The 19,770-nt window shown below is 52.3% G+C and overlaps 2 protein-coding genes across 12 annotated transcripts in view; one reads left to right on the top strand and one right to left on the bottom strand.

Moving 5' to 3' along the window:
* tm6sf2a (transmembrane 6 superfamily member 2a) overlaps positions 1-3,842 on the bottom strand; it is a 13,529-nt gene extending 9,687 nt beyond the window's left edge. Inside the window, exons 1-2 of one of the 8 annotated variants that reach the window (XM_076991271.1) lie at positions 3,499-3,842; positions 241-333 (exon numbers count right to left, since the gene is read on the bottom strand). In XM_076991271.1, coding sequence (XP_076847386.1) covers positions 241-333; positions 3,499-3,583 — 178 coding nt within the window. In that variant the 5' untranslated portion in view covers positions 3,584-3,842. Of the gene's footprint in view, positions 1-197; positions 447-2,667; positions 3,392-3,498 lie in introns of those variants that run through there. The other 7 variants (XM_076991275.1, XM_076991277.1, XM_076991272.1 and 4 more) reach the window with 7 other exon arrangements.
* The window catches only part of sbno2a (strawberry notch homolog 2a), a 23,591-nt gene extending 3,821 nt beyond the window's left edge, over positions 1-19,770 (top strand). For all 4 annotated transcript variants that reach the window (XM_076991266.1, XM_076991267.1, XM_076991268.1 and 1 more), the window contains 29 exons: positions 1,110-1,209; positions 4,622-4,786; positions 6,521-6,592; positions 6,692-6,800; positions 6,916-7,076; positions 7,329-7,462; positions 7,772-7,862; positions 8,018-8,161; positions 8,468-8,585; positions 9,451-9,556; positions 9,736-9,889; positions 10,208-10,384; positions 10,569-10,666; positions 10,850-10,932; positions 11,060-11,242; positions 12,042-12,163; positions 12,271-12,402; positions 12,716-12,851; positions 12,951-13,063; positions 13,165-13,236; positions 13,959-14,067; positions 14,266-14,337; positions 14,497-14,640; positions 14,870-14,964; positions 15,109-15,201; positions 15,350-15,481; positions 15,989-16,065; positions 16,147-16,337; positions 16,497-19,770. In XM_076991266.1, the coding sequence (XP_076847381.1) occupies positions 1,110-1,209; positions 4,622-4,786; positions 6,521-6,592; positions 6,692-6,800; positions 6,916-7,076; positions 7,329-7,462; positions 7,772-7,862; positions 8,018-8,161; positions 8,468-8,585; positions 9,451-9,556; positions 9,736-9,889; positions 10,208-10,384; positions 10,569-10,666; positions 10,850-10,932; positions 11,060-11,242; positions 12,042-12,163; positions 12,271-12,402; positions 12,716-12,851; positions 12,951-13,063; positions 13,165-13,236; positions 13,959-14,067; positions 14,266-14,337; positions 14,497-14,640; positions 14,870-14,964; positions 15,109-15,201; positions 15,350-15,481; positions 15,989-16,065; positions 16,147-16,337; positions 16,497-17,815 (4,702 nt within the window). In that variant the 3' untranslated portion in view covers positions 17,816-19,770. The remainder of the gene's footprint in view (positions 1-1,109; positions 1,210-4,621; positions 4,787-6,520; positions 6,593-6,691; positions 6,801-6,915; positions 7,077-7,328; positions 7,463-7,771; positions 7,863-8,017; positions 8,162-8,467; positions 8,586-9,450; positions 9,557-9,735; positions 9,890-10,207; positions 10,385-10,568; positions 10,667-10,849; positions 10,933-11,059; positions 11,243-12,041; positions 12,164-12,270; positions 12,403-12,715; positions 12,852-12,950; positions 13,064-13,164; positions 13,237-13,958; positions 14,068-14,265; positions 14,338-14,496; positions 14,641-14,869; positions 14,965-15,108; positions 15,202-15,349; positions 15,482-15,988; positions 16,066-16,146; positions 16,338-16,496) is intronic.

Below are 19,770 nucleotides of genomic sequence, written 5' to 3'. Positions count from 1 at the left end.
TTGTTTGGGAGCTTGGAGTTCCTGAGTGGTGTTGGTGTGTGTCTTGATTCTGAAGCACCTTTAAAAAAATTCTAACTTTCGATCACTCTGCTTCTCACGCTTGGACAGTTTAATCAGCAAGACTGGAAATTGTAGGCCACAAACCGTTTAAAAGGAAATGTGAATAGGTCATGGAAGAAGCCAGACCACAGTCTCACTCTCTTCATGCTCGGCGTTGGGTTCAGCAAACATCTCTCGTACCTGCTGGCACGTTTAACTCTTCACCAACCAAACGGTGCGGCGTTGGTAACGTTAGTTGGTCCCTCCTTTGCCACAAATGCAGTTGTGATTCATCTGCCGGGAAATAAAAATGAGTTTACTTGCACACGAAATTTGGAGAGACTGGGTTTGAAATAACATGGCTAACGCTGCCAAGCACAACTGCCCGATTAGCCAAGATCAATCGTTAAATGATCGAGATGTTATGAAGACCTGCTTCTGTGAAGAACCTCCTGAATGATCAGGACTTAAAAACAAAACCCTACAGCACTCTCTGTTGCTCTGTCTGTGTTGAACAAAGGGCTTAAACAAATGCAGGCCTGGTCCAACACGCCTGCATCCAATATTCATGTGCTCCCGCAGGGCCTGATCAACTGGATCAGGTGAGTTGGATCACGGTTGGAGCCAAACCGCACAGCCTCTGCTCAGTAAAGCGGAGACTGTTTCGAGGTCTTTAGAAAAGGCGAAATGATTTCAGGGGTGTGTGTGAACCTTAAAACCATAGAAGAATGTACGTTGTGCAATTGGCTAATTTCAGCCACTGAGAGAAGTGTGTCTTAGAAGGAAGGCACAGAAGGTTGTCCGTTAGAGGTCAGTGCAGTAGGTCAGACGTCGTTCCTGTAAACTGCTGTTTCTGGACCTGGCGGCGGTGAGCTCGTTTAAGCAGGACGTGCCGGAGTGGAAATGAAATCTGGTTATACGGAGGAATCTGATAGTACTGAAAGTGATTGCTGGGGTTATTGTCGACAAACATCGTCATTAAATATAAGGGCTCGCATTTTGTCCTGTGAATTGTGTTGTCGGCGCTGCCTGTCTTTATTGCGTCTGCTCATTCCCGTGTCCTCCTGCAGGGTTTTCCAGCCGAGCTCCTCGGCCGCAGACGTGTTGAACTCTCTGGCAGACGTGGACTTCTCCGACATCGCAGCGGGCAGGAATGGAGATTTTGGGCCGGTAAGCAGCATCTCGCTCCCCCGCATCACCCCACATCACTCTGCCGTGCAGTAGGACAAACCTCCACCAGAGTGTTGAAACAGAGTTACTGTCACTAGGTGTTATTTCTTAAATTCCCAATTCCGTCCGTAGTCGTTGACTGAATCTACTGTAAGCAGGGCTTGTGAGCACCACCGTGGCAGTAATGGAAGTCAGCTTGGCTTTCACTATCGCTTTCCCTTTGAGCTGGCACACTCTGGGTCTGAGTGCACCCTGGACTGAAATGACTCCTATCTAAACATAATTGATTATGTGAGCAAATACGGAGCTGTGATTGTTCTTTCCACGTTTATTCATAATTTAAGCAAAGTATTAATTCATTAAGATGTTTGGTCTGCTTTTCTTGACTTTCTGTCAGGCTAGACTAATTATTTTATTTTTTGCAGTTTTTCAGATGGACAGGCAGGTTTAGCATAGAAGTGTCGGTTCCTGTTAAACGACGCAACCCCCCCCCCCCCCCTTTGATCTCTTGATAACTGCATGTTAACCATGCGATCGGTTAGCAGACAAAGCTGTTTTTTTCCCTTTGAGAAACCTCATTGTGTAGAAGCAGTGTAGCTAAACCTTAACACATCTCTCTGTTTTTATTGTGACTATTTACATTATGATGTTAAGAAATAATTTTCCTTGTAAAACATTGTAACTAAGGAGAATAATCATGTTTAAAATGTTGGAACTATGAGCGTTCTGTGCAAAGAACATTCGAAGCCGAACGTGTCCTGCGGTGTCGCTAGGTGTGAAATCAGCAGGTGACACTGCTTGTCTGGCCCATTTTATTCAAACACCTTTTTGAACGAATCCTTGTAATTGTTGAAGACCTTCCTTCCAAACGGCCCTTAAGCCCTGTTAACTGATTTGGAGAACCTGCTCGTCAGAGATGCTCTGTGTCCTTCAAATCTTCAGTCGATCTTTTGCACGGCGCATACGGTAAAATGAGGCCCTGACTGCCAGTAATCTTGGTCACCATCCAACAGAAGCATCATTTCCTGAAAAATGACCCCACCCACTTCTCTCTCTCTCTCTCTCCCTCTCTCCTTCTCTCCCTCTCTCTCTCCCCCTCACACACACACACCCTCTGCCTCTCATGCACACACACCAAAACACAGCTGCACACTCAGTGATTTGTGTCCTGCGGTGAATTTTTTAATCTGACTTGTAGTGCGACGTAATGGTATTTGGCTGTATTGCAGTGAGCCGTCGGGATACCAAGTGATCGGATCACTTCAGAAACAGGTCCACGGCTCGACGGTCACACACAACCGAGGCCTCATGGATTAATGTGCTTGGATTGCTCGAATTTGATTGGCTATGGGGGGGGGGGGGGGGACTTTTTTGCTAATGGGAGTCGAGCCGCGGTCCAGCTGGTTGGAGAGTCCTTTTGACTCGCCGTGGAACAGGGTTCTGTTGTATAGTCTGTACCTTTTATCTGAAGCCTTAAACACATTGTCCTGTCTGACGGGACGCTGATGGGAGCCATTTTCTGGGTTTCCTGTTCTTCAGGATGTTCATCAGCTTGGATTCTTGTAGTTTGTTTTTCTTAGGAAGTTGAGGGGTTTGGAGAGTGGCGTAGATGTGATCTTCTGGCCGAGCGTGATAAAGCCCCGCGTGAGGCGCGGTTTTCCCACCGATGTCCGGGTGCCGTTCGCTCTGACCGTTCGTCACATAGACGTTTTTTCCCAGACCAAGGGCCACGTGGTCTTGTTTCGGCGCATTTGGTCACGTGTGAAAGCTGCTTTCAGCTGCGGCCTGGTTGACGTGTGCCGCTCGTATGCAAACTCCACACCGCGTGGCCGTCACGTTGGCTGCGCGTGATTGGCCCGTTTTGCGTCTGCCTCCGCTCCACTCCTCCCTTCCCTTTTGTAGTTTCGTGATGCCAGGGAAAGGACTGCAGTGTGTGTCTTGCGGGCTAGCTGTGTGTGTGTGACCCGTTATCAGCGTTATGCATCGTTGTACGTCTGAAGAAGAAGAAAAAAACCGTCGCCACAAATGCTCACGCCTCGTGGTGGCCTGCGTGGCTAAAAGCGAGAACGTCTCCTTGTTTCCACGTGCTCCTGCTCCTCGGGTGCCAGTGTCTCCGAAATGCCAGTCCAGCACGCGGGGCGGCGACGTATGCGCGGTGGAGCTTTGACGGGATCCTCCTGTGAGGTAGCCCCTCCCCCGGTCAGCCCCTCCCCCGGACGAGCCCAAATCGCCCCGCGGTGCCGGACTCTGGGATGGAGGGCAAGTGTTAGAATGCCCAAATACTGTTACCTCCCCGTCGGAGTGGAATACTGCCGAGCAGAGATCTCCACCGTAGGTCGTCTTTGTGTGCGGTTGGGTTTTTAAACGCGGGCATATCTTCACGCCTCCCGCGTCGGCCTGTCCGTCTCTCCCTGCTGCCAGCCTGCAACAGACAGAACAAGGACAGACGGAAAACGTTTGCAGTTCGGGATTTTGGCTGTTCGAACCGAAGTGCTTTCCTGTTTCATCATCTGCAGATTAATTTTTTTTAAGCGCCCCGAGCCGTTACGGGCGCAGCAGAGAAGAGGAAGAAGAGGTTGGCGGAGTTTGGCGTGACTGTAGGAGGAAGGTGTTAAGTGCGGCTGTAGAGCAGAGAGGGCTGACATCACGCTAGAGGAGCGCTTATCTCCTGCAGGCAGGCCCATCTCCAGTTCAGCTTACACACACACACAGCCCCCCCCCCCCCACGCCCCTCACCCTTCGTGTTGCACGCTAGACTTAATTAACATTTGGCGCGAGTGTGCCATGGTTATCATGTTGATTTGTGCGTTTGTCTTTGCGCGAGCGATTGTGTCCCCGGCGAGGTCGCGTGTGTCCCTGGAGAGGAGACGATGTGATGGAGGGCCAGGGCAGGAACGCCATTAAAGATTCCAGGAACACGAAATCTCCTCCCGACAGATTAACTACGAGGACTCCAACCCCCCCACCCCCGGGCCTGAAGTCATGTGTCATATTCACATTGCATATGTATGGGCCAGATTCTCACATCGCATGTCTCCAGGTTTATCTGCACGGTTTTTGGGGAAAAGAATTTTCCAGAAATGGTTCGTGCCTGACCCGGGTTTGAATTTTACCTTTTAATCGGACGGCTCTTCCCAAAAGTGGGTGCATATTTTGGGAATTATTTAAAAATGCATTTTGGCCGTGGCGGTGAATTGATCGTCCGTCTGACCTTTCTGATTGGATTGTGTGAGGGAGAGGCCGTCTTTCACATCGATCTCTTTCCGCTCTCGCCTGCGTCCCAGCGGTTCTGCTTCAGACTGCTTCAAAACAAAGATTTCCGTCTCTTCTGGCCCTCACGTGCCGCGTGCTGTTGCTGGTTGTCTCGTGCCTGCAGTTAACGCCAGTGTCCTGCACTCTTGTGTCCTTACAGGATCTGTCATGCATGGATGACCTGTCTGAGCCGTCCTTCTCGCCCCCCGATTCTCTGTCCGAGTACCCAGACGCCGCCGGATTCAGTCTGGACACCCTGGCTCTCTGCCCCAGCCAGGGCTCCGCCCCCACCTTATGGGAGGCAGCTGGGCCCAACCAGAAAGAGGTCTGACTCTCTCTCTCTCTCTCTCTCTCTCTCTCTCTCTCTCTCTCTCTCGCTCGCTCGCTCGCTCGCACAAGCACACTGGTTCTGCACAGGCAGAGTTCACAGCTAGGTGATTTCTCTCCTCTGAAGTACCTACTTAACTTGGTAATTACCCGGTGAGTCAGAAGCAGGCTCATCCAAGCGCAGCAACCGACTAGCTGGATTCTGTCCCTCTAGGCCTGCGTTCTTAAAGGCCACGCGCTGCGCTACACGTGCTGCGCTACACGTGCTGCGCTACACGTGCACGTAGCGACCGTGAGCTAGCGGAGCGCCACCTCGTACTCCGACTCCCACCTTTTCTGGAGATGATGCGTTTTGTTTCTTTTTTTTTTTTGAACAAATTGGCCAATCAGCCAGTGGCTGAACGTTTCGGGCATTATGGTTGGATCCCGGCGGAGAGCTCCGGCCCCTGGGAGATGAGAACCGAACCCACAGCAGTGGCCCAGTGCAGAAGGGCTCGGGGATCGTTTGGGAGTTTTCCAGCGCCGGTGCTAAAACGATGCTTTTAAAAGTGTGTGCCCGTGCTTAAACCAGAATTTAAAAACCAAAAACAAAGGCTAGCGACATTAAATAACGTCTTTTTCAATTTGTTTGTTTGTTTATTTAAACGATATTTAAGGTGCCTCCTACTAGCTAGCGGGAGGATAGCATCAAGTCAGGTGGGATGTTGGCTAATGTCTGTTGCCTGTAGCGTCTGTTTCAGCGCAGGCATTTAAAGGAGCAAATTGGCGAAAAGTAACAATTCCGCAATTTTCAACTGTCCCCGGATGCCGTCGATCGGCCAGGACGTGTATGGAGTCTAATATTTTGCTTCTTGAATTTAGATTGAAAGCTGCTGTCATTTGCAAACAAACACTGGAAGCCATCGGCAACCCAAGTAGCCCTCAGAAATCTGTGCGCACTAACCACTCTCAGCCTGCTCACACCACACCCAGGACGTAATAATAATAATATCAACCCCAGACTCGCTGATGTGTTTCAGGATTCACTACAACTGAGTGACTGTGTCTCCTTCAGGCAGACACCCACTTTGAACAGGTCATGGACACGTACGTTATTCACAATGGATCTAATCCCTCATGTTGACTACCAGTGTTTGTTAGCCAACTACAGTAGCAGGTTCTGGACTCCAGTAGCAGGTTCTGGACTCCAGTAGCAGATTCTGGACTCCAGTAGCAGGTTCTGGACTACAGAAGTGGATCTTGGCTGATCGTCTGCATCCTGGAGTCAGAGAAAACAGTGTAAATCAAATCTTTCTCTGGCCACCGAAATCTGGCTTGCGACACTGATCACGTCAGAACCAGTTCCATGCTGGTACCGGATTTCGGTATCCAGCCGCGGCTTCAGCTGGTTTAGGGTTCATCCATCAGTCGTCTGGGAAGCGTGTGGCATCGGGACGTGTTCACTTCTCTCTTTCGGTTTTATGTTTTTTTAAATCCGGTTGTAGCTGTCTTGTACCAGCCAGTCAGACAGACCCTTTCAAGTGGTAGACTTGTATGGGGAAACGCCACGTCTTGTATGTTTTTTGCAGTTAGACTCTCAAAGCCTGTACATAGAGCTTGGTGTTGCATGATCCATCACCCATAACTGCTAGTCATCATTGTGAGCATCGTATCCAGCTCATTTCTCTGTGTCTGCCATTGTTAATGTTCTGTGTCTGTGTGTGTGTTTTCCATGTCATCAATCTCCCATCAGTTGAATCTGAAGTTCTCAGATTTAAGCAATCTTGATGCCATCCTGACCAACACGCCATTACCTGGACTTAAGGTAGCTTAGCGTCCCCAGTGTCCCGTACGCTTGTCCTGCCGTCCCGTTCAGGAGACAGGCACCTCGTCCATTCACACCACTCCCGTCTTTGCGTTGCAGCTCCCTGAAATAGCTCCGCCCCCGCCTGAGGAGGAAGAGGAGGCAGATGAGGAAGAAACGGAGGAGCTTGGTCATGTGGACACGTACGCGGAATACAAGCCCTCGAAATGTACGCATGTGTCGCGTTGCTCAAAAGCTGAACGTGTGTTAAAACGTCTCCAGCCGGCCTGGGCGGGTACAATGATGTAACGTGTGTATGTGTGTGTTTGTGTGTGTTCATGCAGCCACCATTGGCATCTCTCACCCGGACATCGTGGTGGAGACTAGCACTCTGTCCAGCGTGCCTCCACCCGACATCACCTACGCCCTGTCCATACCAGACAGCACCATCAGTATGGGCATGCTCTCTGCCCTACAGCTGGAGGCCATCATCTACGCCTGCCAGGTACATACACCCACCCGAGCTGGGAGTGGCCTGGGCGGCGGGGCTGCTCCGAGACGCCCATTGCCCCCTCTGCTCATCCACACTCCCGCCTTTACCTTCCGGAAGATTCTGCGAGTTTACCTTCCGGAAGATTCTGCGAGTTTACCTTCCGGAAGATTCTGCGAGTTTACCTTCCGGAAGATTCTGCGAGTTTACCTTCCAGAGCGTTCTGCGAGTTTACCTTCCGCCTGTTTTTTTGCCCCGCCTCCTCAGCAACACGAGGTGATCCTGAAGAACAAGCAGAGGGCGGGCTTCCTGATCGGCGACGGCGCAGGAGTGGGCAAAGGGCGGACGGTAGCTGGCATCATAGTGGAGAACTTCTTAAAGGGAAGGAAGAGGGCCCTCTGGTAAGAGAAGGCTTTCTATCATTTCCGGGCCCGTTCTAAATCAGCAAGTGCTCCCTCCCGCATTACCCCTGCCCACTTCCCCTTGGGTAATCCAGGTCACGGGGTGGTACGTGTTTGTTCTCTAATCCGAACGGTTAGTCTTTGTAGCTTTTTCTACTTTGACTGCCGAAACAGAAACCTTCCTGTTTCTAAGATCAGATGACACTGAAACTTGGAGTGTCAAGATGAGTGGGAGTCGTACTTCTGGCTGAGTATCTGAATTCTTTAAAATGTTGAAATGTCAGGGTTTTTTTTCCTGTTCTCTTTCAGGTTTAGTGTGTCTAATGATCTGAAGTATGATGCAGAAAGAGATCTCAGGGACATAGACGCACCCGGTATCCCTGTTTTTGCTTTAAACAAGGTACAGTCTACGCAGTAGCACTTAGCCTACATACATAAACCTCTCCCTTATCATCTATATAAGAGTAACAGTCATTAATTTTTCACATCATGGATCTTCTATAGCTTCGTGCTCAAATGTGTGTCTGTGTGTGTGTGCGTGTGTGTGTGTGTCAGATTAAGTATGGAGACACAGCTACCTCAGAGGGTGTCCTGTTTGCTACATACTCCGCCCTGATCGGGGAGAGCCAGGCCGGGGGGCAGCACCGCACCCGGCTGAAGCAGATCCTGGACTGGTGCAGGCCCGACTTTGACGGAGTCGTATCCTTCTCTCTGGTGCCCCGGGCTTACCCCCACCCCCTCCCCCCGCCCGTTATTTACACTATAACGTATCGTGTGGTGCTTTATTGTCTTACATCCCATTTCAGTTGTTTTAAAGCTTGCGGTTTGGGAAATTTGTGCTCTCCATAATGGTCCAAGACCAGGTTCCCCTGGATCACCCTCTACTGGGTAGACACGGGGCTTAGCTGTAGGGACGTGGGGATTGGTGTTGTCCATGAGGACTGGCTCTTGGAGCCTGGCCAGACTTCGATCGCACGTGTTCCCTTGACGATGGCGTCCTCCCAGATCGTGTTCGACGAGTGCCATAAAGCCAAAAATGCAACGTCCACCAAGATGGGCAAAGCTGTCCTGGATCTGCAGAATAAGCTGCCTCTGGCCAGGGTGGTGTATGCTAGTGCCACAGGTTAGTCGGCTAGTAACACTCACAAACCAATCACAACACAGCTCCAACGCTCACAAACCAATCACAACACAGCTCCAACGCTCACAAACCAATCACAACACAGCTCCAACGCTCACAAACCAATCACAATACAGCTCCAACGCTCACAAACCAATCACAACACAGCTCCAACGCTCACAAACCAATCGCAACACAGCTCCAACGCTCACAAACCAATCACAACACAGCTCCAACGCTCACAAACCAATCACAACACAGCTCCAACACTCACAAACCAATCACAACACAGCTCCAACACTCACAAACCAATCACAACACAGCTCCAACACTCACAAACCAATCACAACACAGCTCCAACGCTCACAAACCAATCACAACACAGCTCCAACGCTCACAAACCAATCACAACACAGCTCCAACGCTCACAAACCAATCACAACACCGCCCCAACGCTCACAAACCAATCACAACACCGCCCCAACGCTCACAAACCAATCACAACACCGCCCCAACGCTCACAAACCAATCACAACACCGCCCCAACGCTCACAAACCAATCACAACACCGCCCCAACGCTCACAAACCAATCACAACACCGCCCCAACGCTCACAAACCAATCACAACACCGCCCCAACGCTCACAAACCTCACAAACGCCCCAACGCTTTTGCTGTTTGTCATAATTTTGGATTTATAACGCTTGTTGTCTTGCTAAATTCCGAGTCATTCTGAGTATCGTAGATGAAGCCACCAAGGCGTCGTACGTACGCGGAGCGTCTGATTGGCTAGCTGAGAGGCCATTGTTCCGCACTTAGCTGGGTAACGGACACGCGATGAAGTCTTTGTCCTCTCACCGTTGTGCAGGTGCCTCTGAGCCAAAGAACATGATCTACATGAGTCGCTTGGGGATCTGGGGAGAGGGAACACCCTTCAAGACCTTCGAGGACTTCCTGCACGCCATCGAGAAGAGGTCCGTACCGCTCGCCGTTCGTGCGACCGCCACACTCCGCTCTAGCCGCTGTCATAACACGGGACGACGGCTGTTAAATACCGCCACGGCGTCGACGCCCGTGGACCTAATGGGTCCCGGGGCCGTAGCGACTGAGGGACCGTCTCCGAAACCTCAACGCCCGTCCTTACCTCCCGCAGGGGCGTCGGTGCCATGGAGATCGTTGCCATGGATATGAAAGTCAGCGGCATGTACATCGCCCGGCAGCTGAGCTTTTCGGGCGTGTCGTTCCGGATCGAGGAGATCACACTGGACAACGAGTTCAAGCTGGTGTACAACAAGGCTGCCCGACTGGTGAGAGGCTCCGTAGCACTGCTGTAGTGACCACAGCGCCACCTTCAGGGTGTAGGGTGCTAGTCGTGAGGTGGAGTCCGGGAATTAGAGACTTGTGCACCATGGCGTGTGAATGTCAAGGGGGAAAGCAGCTACGAACCCAAGCGAATTTGATTATATTTGTAGCAGTCCAGCGATCTGATAAAACTTTCTCAGCAGTTTGGGCCAGTGTAATATAACACCGCCCCCAGTGGGTTGGGCCAGAGGGTGAACCAATGTAGCATCATTGCACCAATGCACGTGGACTGACCCGCACTATTCTTTGTCTCTTCCCCCCAGTGGGCCGAGGCGCTGGACGTGTTCACCCGGGCGGCGGACACCCTGGGCCTGGTGTCGCGCAAGTCCCTGTGGGGCCAGTTCTGGTCGTCGCACCAGCGCTTCTTCAAATACCTCTGCATCGCCGCCAAAGTACGGCGTCTGGTGGAGCTCGCCCGGGCCGAGATGGAGCAGGACAAGGTGAGGCGCTCTCGGGCCCCGTCACGCCCTTCAGGCCGTAGGAGGGACGTCCGGGTCGACGGAGCCGCTTCATCTGGTTGGGATGGGTCTGAAACGCAGCGGGGCCCCTCCTGTCCAACCTCTGTACCGTATGCTTCTAACGTGTGTGTGTGTGTGTGTGTGTGTGTGTGTGTGTGTGTGTTAGTGCATCGTGATTGGGCTGCAGTCCACTGGCGAGGCGCGTACTCGTGAGGTCCTGGATGAGAACGATGGCCACCTGGACCGGTTCGTCTCTGCCGCTGAGTGAGTTTCTATTGGCCCGAAGGCCGAGGCCGTTCTTGATTATCGCGTCTGTGGCTCCGCCCACCGCATCCCCCTGCAGCGCTCCGTTGCATCTAGACTTAGTTGTGATCCGGGGGTTCTGAGCTTGTGCTGTGGACACCCAGAGTGGGGGACGGTGGTTGACTGGCGTGTGATGTCTCTTAGGGGGGTGTTCCAGTCTCTGGTGCAGAAACACTTTCCGCTGGAGAAGCCCAAGACGGAGAAGATGGCTGGGAATAAGCGAAAGCGTAAGTGGTCCTGCTGCTCCTGCTTGTATCGTTAGTTCCTCCGAGTTGGCCAGACGTGGGTGTTTGTGTATGTCAAAGCTAGATGTGCACGGGCGTTCTCTAAGGTCACCTTTATGGGGTCTTGCAGGAAAACCCAGGGGCCGCCCCCCCAAGTTCCCCAAACACACTGTGGAGGTGGGCGGAGTCATTAAGATCAGCGACGACTCCGATTCGGATTCTGAGGAACTGGACAGCGATTCGAACTCCTCCCCCGAGTCGCTGCAGGACAACGACGACGTCATCTTCGTCAACCACATTAACGGGCCCGTCGGTACGCACCCGCACAGGGTTGTGTGTGTGTGTGTGTGTGTGTGTGTGTGTGTGTGTGTGTGTGTGTGAGATGGGGGGGGGGGGGGGGGGGGGGGTGGTTGGGGTTTGAACACCTCGGACCTTTCCCCACAATCTCCCCGTGTCTCACTAATTGCTCATCAGAACACACTTATTTGTCGGAGAGAAACCAAGGAGCCATATTACATTTGTGGCATGAAACGGTGTAAGCGTATCCAGCAGGGTTGAGATCCCACAGACAGGCAGGTCCGTGTAGTCCCGTCCTGTCTGCTGGGGGCGTCCCCTCCGAGCGTTACAGGACTCGGGACCCGGCTGGCCAGGGCTGCAGCCCGGCTGAGTTACAGCACTGATGGGCTTATTAAATCTGAGCCTGATCTCCCGTCTAGACTGCTAAAGCACATGGGAGTCATTCAGCCCTCATAACCACCGCTCTCATCATCCGAACCCACTGAAGTGTGTGTGTGTGTGTGTGTGTGTGTGCGCGCATGACTTTGGAACTCCCAGCTGATCTTCGCAACACGGATTCATTGCCACATTTTAAAATCAAACTTAAAACACACACTTGTTTAAAGTTGACTATAACCTGTGAATTTTACTTGCACTGTTTCTTTTTTGTTTTTTTATGTGTATTTTTAATCGGTTTGTTAGATTATTAAATTATATAAGGTGACCTTGAGTGTCAAGAAAGGTGCCCTTAAATAAAATTTATTATTATTATTATACATGTGCCTGTGTTTGTGTGGGTGTGTATGTAACCTATGGTCTTTTTCTGCTGTCCTTAGCTAAACTGGAGGAGCTGAAGCAGGGGCTTCTGGGTAAGATAGCGGTGCTGGGGAAGGAACTCCCCCTTAACACGCTGGACGAGCTGATCGACAGGTTCGGGGGACCAGAGAGGGTGTCTGAGGTCAGCACTTACCCCCACACTCCACACTGAGATCTGCTGTCATGTCTGCTCTGTGTGGTATTAATGAGCTTGAGGAACTGTGTGTGTGTGTGTGTGTGTGTGTGTAGATGACTGGGCGTAAGGGGCGGGTGGTGCGGAGGCCGGACGGGAGGGTGCAGTATGAGTCTCGGGCGGAGCAGGGCCTCACCATCGACCACGTTAACATCAAAGAGAAGGAGCGCTTCATGACTGGGGAGAAGGTGAGGAGGTCCCGCCCCTTTTCTCTGCACCCTTCTGGAACGTGCAGAACACACACACACACACTCACTCTCTCACACTGCAGGATCTATACTGCTGCTAACTACCGTTACACTATTTTTACAACACTCCTCAGTATTTGTACTTGAACCCCTGCATAAAGCGCGTGCGCTCTCTCTCTCTCTCTGTCTCTCTCTCTCTCTGTCTCTCTCTTTCTCTCTCTCTCTTTCTCTCTCTCTCTTTCTCTCTCTCTCTCTCTCTCTCTCTCTCTCTCTCTCTCTCTCTCTCTCTCTCTCCCTGTCCCAACCCACCCAGCTGGTAGCGATCATCTCCGAGGCGGCGAGTTCCGGCATCTCCCTGCAGGCTGACAAGCGTATTCAGAACAAGAGGAGACGCGTCCACATGACCCTAGAGCTGCCCTGGAGTGCTGACCGCGCCATCCAGCAGTTCGGTGTGTGTGTGTACGCTGAGGTGTCAAGATGAGTGTGTAAGATTGGGAGAAAGGAATGGCGTGAATGGCGCTTGCTAACGTGCGTTTGTGTTTCATCAGGCCGCACGCACCGCTCTAACCAGGTGAACGCTCCTGAGTACATCTTCCTGATCTCAGAGCTGGCGGGAGAGAGACGCTTCGCTTCTATCGTAGCCAAGCGCCTGGAGAGCCTGGTAATGATGCGGCCCCCTTTAGAACGCACACACACACACGCACACACTCAAATGCAACAGAACGTACTGAAAGAAAATCCTGAATGTTCCTTGGCCACCAGGGGGCGCTCACCCACGGGGACAGGAGAGCCACGGAGTCCAGAGACCTGAGCAAGTACAACTTTGAAAACAAAGTAGGTGCACGTGGGCACACTGGTACACACGTCCCGCACCGGCATGTTTCAAATGAATGGGGGGATAAAGTGATACAGTGGGACGCCTGTAGCAGGACGCCTGTAGCGGGACGCCTGTAGGGAGTCTTTATTCCAAGGGAAAGATCCATCAGTGTTATGACATTAAAAGTACAAAAAGCCCTTCTCATCTAACACTTTTCATTTACTACTGTAATTTGTAGATGTACCCTAACCTCTAGGTCAGGGCTATTCAACTATATTTTTCTGCGGGCCAGATTTGGCAGAGAGCTCTGACCTGTGGGCCAGACAATTTTCAGACCTACACCAAAACTGTCATAGTGGATGTAAAATTGAACGTAATTTAAAATTGAACGTAATTTGTTGGGGGGGGGGGCAACTTAACACTCGCGCCGCATAGAGACAAAACGTGCCATAAAGCGCCACACAGTGTCGTAAAATGTTGCAAATAAAATGTTATTTATTTTTACGGCGGTTTATCAAATATTTATTATTATTTATGAGGAGATGGGCCACGGGCCGGTACAAATTCATTAAAGGGCCGGTTCTGGACCGCGAGCCGCCAGTTGAATAGCCCTGCTCTAGGTTATGAGGTATGTGTGGTTGAGTGAAATGCGGATGGTACAGAGAGTCGGTGGTGAGAAAGGGTTCGACGGTAAAGTGCCGTCCTAAACGGATCTGCTTTCCTCTCTTCCTGAACTCAGTATGGCACCAAAGCTTTGGACAAGATCACAAAAGCCATCCTGGGACATATCGACAACAAGGTGCCCCCGCCCAAGGCGTACGTGGGGGGGGAGGAGAGGTTCTTCTCAGGTGAGAGCCAAACACAGCCGCCATGTTGTTCATCATTAGAGGGGAACACTGGATATCCTACAAAGTGAACTATGGCCATATTTAACATTATCTCTCTGTCTCTGTCTCTCTCTCTGTCTCTCTCTGTCTCTCTCTCTCTGTCTGTCTGTCTCTCTCTCTCTCTCTCTGTCCCTCTCTCTCTCTCTCTCTCTCTGATAGATATGAAGAAAGGCATGATTGACGTGGGCATATTCTGTAAGGATCTTCGTTTCGGCCTCAACACAGAGAAAGGTGCCAATGTTCACACCATCTTCACGCTCTGCACATCACCACTGCCACACGCGACCGCTTTCATGCAGTTCGGGCTCCAGGGTGCAGGACCTCCTACGTGGTCTCTGGCCCGGCTGTGCATGGCGACCCCTGACCCGTAACCTCTGACCTCTCCGCCAGACTGCACCATCACCAAGTTCCTGAACCGTATCCTGGGCATGGAGGTGCACCACCAGAACGCCCTGTTCCAGTACTTCACCGACAACTTCGACTACCTGATCGAGAAGGACAAGAAGGAGGGCAAATACGACATGGGCATCCTGGGTAAGGCCCGCCCGTGCCACTCCCGTCCACCAATCACAGCGAGGGGGCGGGACTGAAAGGGGTGGGGCTTCCAGGAGGGGATGTGATGTGTGATGGATTAGTGGATCCTCTGCTTCAGCGCCCCTCTCTCAGATTATTAGAGTATCATCTCAGGCAGGAAGAGAGTGTGTGTGTGTGTGTGTGTGTGTGAGTGTGTTTAACCTGTTGAGTTGTGTTCACCCGTTATCAGATCTAGCTCCGGGTAATGATGAGATCCACGAAGAGGAACAGGAAGTGTTCTTGACTCCAGGAAACCCCCAGGAAGGCCAGGTCACCCTCTACAAGGTCCAGCTCCGTTTGCTATGTCCCTCACAGTCCTTCAGCCGTCGATTGTGCGGTTTTATTCTGTAGCAACAGAAAGCTCGTCGCAGTGTGACGTGCTCGTGCGTGTGCTGCTCTGTCCGACCGGCTCTGTCGTGCTGTTCCCAGATCAGCGTGGATCGAGGCATGCACTGGGACGAAGCCCTCAGCAAAGCAAACACGCTGACTGCAGATCATGAGGGATTCTACCTTTCACACAAGGTGCTTTTACTCCACCCACACCGCCAGATCTGACAGCCGGCTGACACCAGACGCCCAGCATGCAAATGCTGTTTTCAAATGCTTACGTCTCGGTGCCGATACTAACTGTGTGTGTGTGTGTGTGTGTGTGTGTGTGTGTGTGTGTCAGCTGCGTGGGAGTCAGCCCTGCGTGTTGCTGGCTGAGCAGGGAAGGGGGCGGAACCTCATCGTGTACAAGCCCAACATCGGCAGGCAGGCTCACCCGGAGAACGTGGACAACCTCCAGCTGCGATACCGCAAGGTGAGGAACCAACCCTCTAGCCCTGCCCCCTCCCCGACTAGCGCCCCACCCCCCCCCCGAACGCCCCCCCCCCCCCCCCCCCTCCGGGAGCGGCCGGCTTTTAAGCGGCCGGAGGAGTTTAATGTCCAGGAGAAGGTCAGGGGGCGTAGACGTCGACACCCTGTTCTCCTTTGGTCTTTGCTAATTATATAGTTTTCGTCGTGTTCAGTTTTGTTTTGTGTGCGCTCTAGTCGATTTTGTCACAGAATAATTGTATCCTGGTCCAAAGTCCTCCTACGCGGCATCAGTGCAACAGGGGTGTCATAAAGTGTGAAATTATTAATAGGACGTATTAATAACATGAACTCTAATTGCCACGTTCTCACTTGAAAGCGAGCAGCAAAAGCCGCACCGCTCACAGAGTCTGTGGTTGAACAGTGACACCTAGTGGACGGAGGGGTTCAGTGCAGGAAGGCCGTTATATTTGTGACCGTGTGACCTTTTGGGGCGGGGTTTGTCCTTCTGTAGGTGATGCCTGAAGAAGCCAAGGACTGCTGGGAGAATCAGTTCGTCTTCTCGTTCAAGAAGTGCAGCCACGCCAACTGGTGAGTCTCGCGTGGCGAGGGAGAGGGCGGGGCTTCCCGAGGGCGGGGCGGAGGAATGACGTGCGTGTTTGTGCTCCACAGGAAAGGGAAGTGTAAGCTGGTGGAGCAGGGGCAGGAGTGCTGGCTGGGCATGCGGCTACGTCAGTACCACATGCTGTGCGGTGCGCTGCTCCGCGTCTGGAAGCGCGTGGCCGACATCGTCTCCGACGTCACCAACTCCAGCCTGCTGCAGATCGTGCGTCTCAAGACCAAGCAGAACAGCAAGCAAGTCGGTGAGTGTCGACGCCGCGGGGGGAGTCGTTTTGGGCCGAGGGGAGTCGTTTTGGGCCGAGGGGAGTCGTTTTGGGCCGAGGGGAGTCGTTTTGGGCCGGGCGGTCCGTTCTCGTACGTTTTGTCTGCATTCCGTCTCTCTCTCTCTCGTCCCCCTCCAGGTATAAAGATCCCGGAGAACTGCGTGGAGCGCGTGCGGGGCGAACTCTCGCAGATGGACGCGGAGGTGAAGCGTGTGCGGCAGGAGAAGGAGGCGCAGGCCCGGCAGGAGCAGCAGGCCCAGCGCGTCCGGCAGGGTCTACTCCTGCTGGAGCAGCAGAAGCGCCTGTACGGGGGCGAGGCCTTCGGGAGCCCCGCCCACCGCCTCCGCAGCCCCCCGCCCTACCCGGCCGCCGCTCGGCCCGGCCAGGCCGCCCCGCCCAAGAGCCGCCAAGCCGCCAACGACGAGGTGCTGGACCTCACGCTCAGCCCCTCCCCCTCCCCGGAGGCGGAGTCGGACGGCGGGAACGGCGGGTGCGTGGTGAACGGGCTTGCGGGGCTCGCTGGCGTGTTCGGGATGCAGAGAAGCGGAGGGGGGGGAGGAGGAGGAGGAGGGGGGATGAAGATCCCCGAGATGTTTCGACTGGAAGAGCTGATTTCACAGGAACAGCAGAGGGACAGGAGGGTGACGTCGGAGCGCGGGAAGGTCCACGTGACTCCGCCCCTTCTGGCCGCCCACAATCTGCATATACTCAAACAGCAGCTGCAGGGAGGTCACGCGCTCAGGCAGCAGCAGCACACGTCGCTTGGCGTACTCCAGCGCGGCATGGCACACGCGCCACAGAGCTCCACCCCCTCGACGGCTCGGTTCGACGCACGCCCCCTGCATCTGTTCCCAGGCAACGACGGCAAGCGGCTCAACGCGCTGAAGCCACACGCCAGCCCTCTGACCAACCACAACCACACACACACCCACACCATGCAGGGGCACCACCTACAGAGGCGCATGCACGCCGCGTCTCACGCGCCTCACGCGCTTCAGCTCCCTCCTCTACAGCAGGCCATCCACGCGCACAGCCCCGGCATGCACGCGCACGCGGGGGAGGGGCAGAACGCGGCTAACGAACACGCGCCTCTCGCGCTGAAACGTTTGCCCGAGCTGGGGTCGCGTGTGCCCACGGGCCATTCCGTGACCGAGGGCTCCGCGCCACAGCAGGACGGGTTCGGCTACAGCTTCGACTCCGTCCGCGCTCAACCGATCCCGTACGCGTTCTCCTCGCAGGCCCCGCCCTCTTCGTCCCCGTCATTCTCCCACTCCTCCTCTTCGTTCTCCGCGGCGTTCCCGCACTCCTCCGAGTGCGGGCCGCTCTCGCTGGCCAACGGACACAACATGGACGCACTGGACGCCCACGAGCGGCTGGACCTCATGACTAGCGGGGTTCCCGCCGACCACCGCCAGTCCGTCATTCAATACAAAACCCTGGACTGGGACGCCACCTAGTGGCCGGGGCGAGACACCGCACCCACGCGTCCGCCGGTACTTTCGGTTGTCCTTGTCTGTGATGTCGGCCTGTCTGGCTGAGGTGTTTGTTGGCTGTTGCGTTGAAGAGAGACGTCGTTTTGCTTGTTTTTTTGTTTTCTTTTTCTCTCGGTTCGTTTGGAGTCCTTCACCATAAGCTAGGTCTGTTCAGCTGTGTTTTTGGGTCAACAGTGTTTGTTCGATCGGGATGTGCTCCGTTAAGAATGCTTGCTTTTCGACGGTCTGGGTTTGTTTTGGAATGGCTTGCTGATGTCATTATTCAAATGAGGTCAGGGGTGAAAGGGGGAAACGGCTGATGTACCTGGTGTACCTTCCCAGTTTACACTGGGAGGCGAAATACACACTTCCAGTTAAAGGTACCCTAGTTATGATGTTCTTCAGAAATGTAGAAGGTTTGTATCTGTTCCAGTAATCATCTCTGCTCTGTTGTAAGTGTTGGTAGGGCGTAAGTACTGACCTGGCAGTAACTATCACTATAATTCATGGTTGCTTTTTCCTGAAGGACACGGTTCTCATCTGGTTTGTCTGTATGACAAACCTGTTTGTGTTTGTCTTCGTTACAACGGCCAGGAAGGTGGTGGGTGAGGGCGAGCATGTCTGTTCAAACATTCTCACACGTAGCTCTTCGCTCGTGTTCCTTCGGAGCAGCGTCAGACACTGCAGAATCCGGCAGAAATGCTACCTGCCGCACCTCTTAACGGTTTCGAGGTAGAGGAGGAGTTTGTGAGTTGATTTCCACGGCCTCGTCAGTCACTTGTTCGTTCGATCTTATCTGTCGTGCCCCTGCGGTTGCTCCTCTCTGGAGCGGAATCGTACCTGGAAAGAAATGCCTTCATTTGAGTCAGTGCCTTCGTACTTTAAGATGCAGTCTTCTGAACTCATGCATGTCTGAGCAAGAGTGTGTGAGCGAGAGTGAGCGAGTGTGTATGTGTATGCGCTGTATTTTCGATAGGTAAAGGTTAGTGGTGTATTATTTATTATGACAACCAGCATATTTCTCCCTCTACCATGAGGTGGGTTCTGCTTCACCTGATGGTCCACCAACCTGAACATGTGATTTTAAAACTGCTGTTTTACCTGTCCACCCCATGAAGTCGTGTTTTTGTTTGTTTGTTTGTGTTTTCCTTCCCTCCCCCTACAGTCTTTACACCCTTCCCATAATCCCATGGGCCTGAGCAGAGGGACAAAAAGCTGACGGAAAGCGCTAAATAAAGCTAACAACATTGGCGACAGGCGGAATGAAGTCCTTTGTTTGCTTTACTGCTTGTTTTTGTACTTTCTCAGGTATATTATAAACATATTACTGTCCAGACCAATTATTATTTAACTAAAGAAATTAGAGATGGAACTTTTTTGAGTTTTTGGGGCGAGACGCCAAATTATTTATTAGGCAACTCGGCAATGTTTTAAGCCTTTTTTTTTTTCTTTTACTACGCTGAACCTTTGTTATGAAATACTTGTAACAGTTGAACTACTGGACCTCATGCTGACTCCTGTCTCCTGTCTGAGGGAGTGTAACACTTAGCAATAATAGAATGATAAAACTGCCCCATGATCAAGAGACTCAACTGCAACGTGGTTAAGGTGTTCCTTAAGGCTCTCTTCTGTGGAACCCATGTTTTTCAGATATTTCAAAAAAAATTATATTTAAAAAAAAAGTTTCCTAGTGGTTTTCTTATGAGGTCAACATATTCTTGTATAGGTGGGAATGGAAGCAATGTATTGTCTTTGAAGTTGTTCATGTTTGTATCATTGCTATTCTAAGTATCATTATTGTTATTTATATTCATGGGACATTTTAGTAGTGGGTCATCCTGGTTATAATCCTATTTGGTAGTTTTAACACTTTGTTTTATGTCTTTTGTCAGGGTCTTTTATTCCTGTCTTTGTTTATTCGATTCCCAAATACAGATCTA

This window comes from Brachyhypopomus gauderio, unplaced genomic scaffold (assembly GCF_052324685.1).
Source record: "Brachyhypopomus gauderio isolate BG-103 unplaced genomic scaffold, BGAUD_0.2 sc82, whole genome shotgun sequence".
Classification (NCBI taxonomy): Eukaryota; Metazoa; Chordata; class Actinopteri; order Gymnotiformes; family Hypopomidae; genus Brachyhypopomus; species Brachyhypopomus gauderio.
This window is presented reverse-complemented; position numbering and strand designations above follow the sequence as displayed.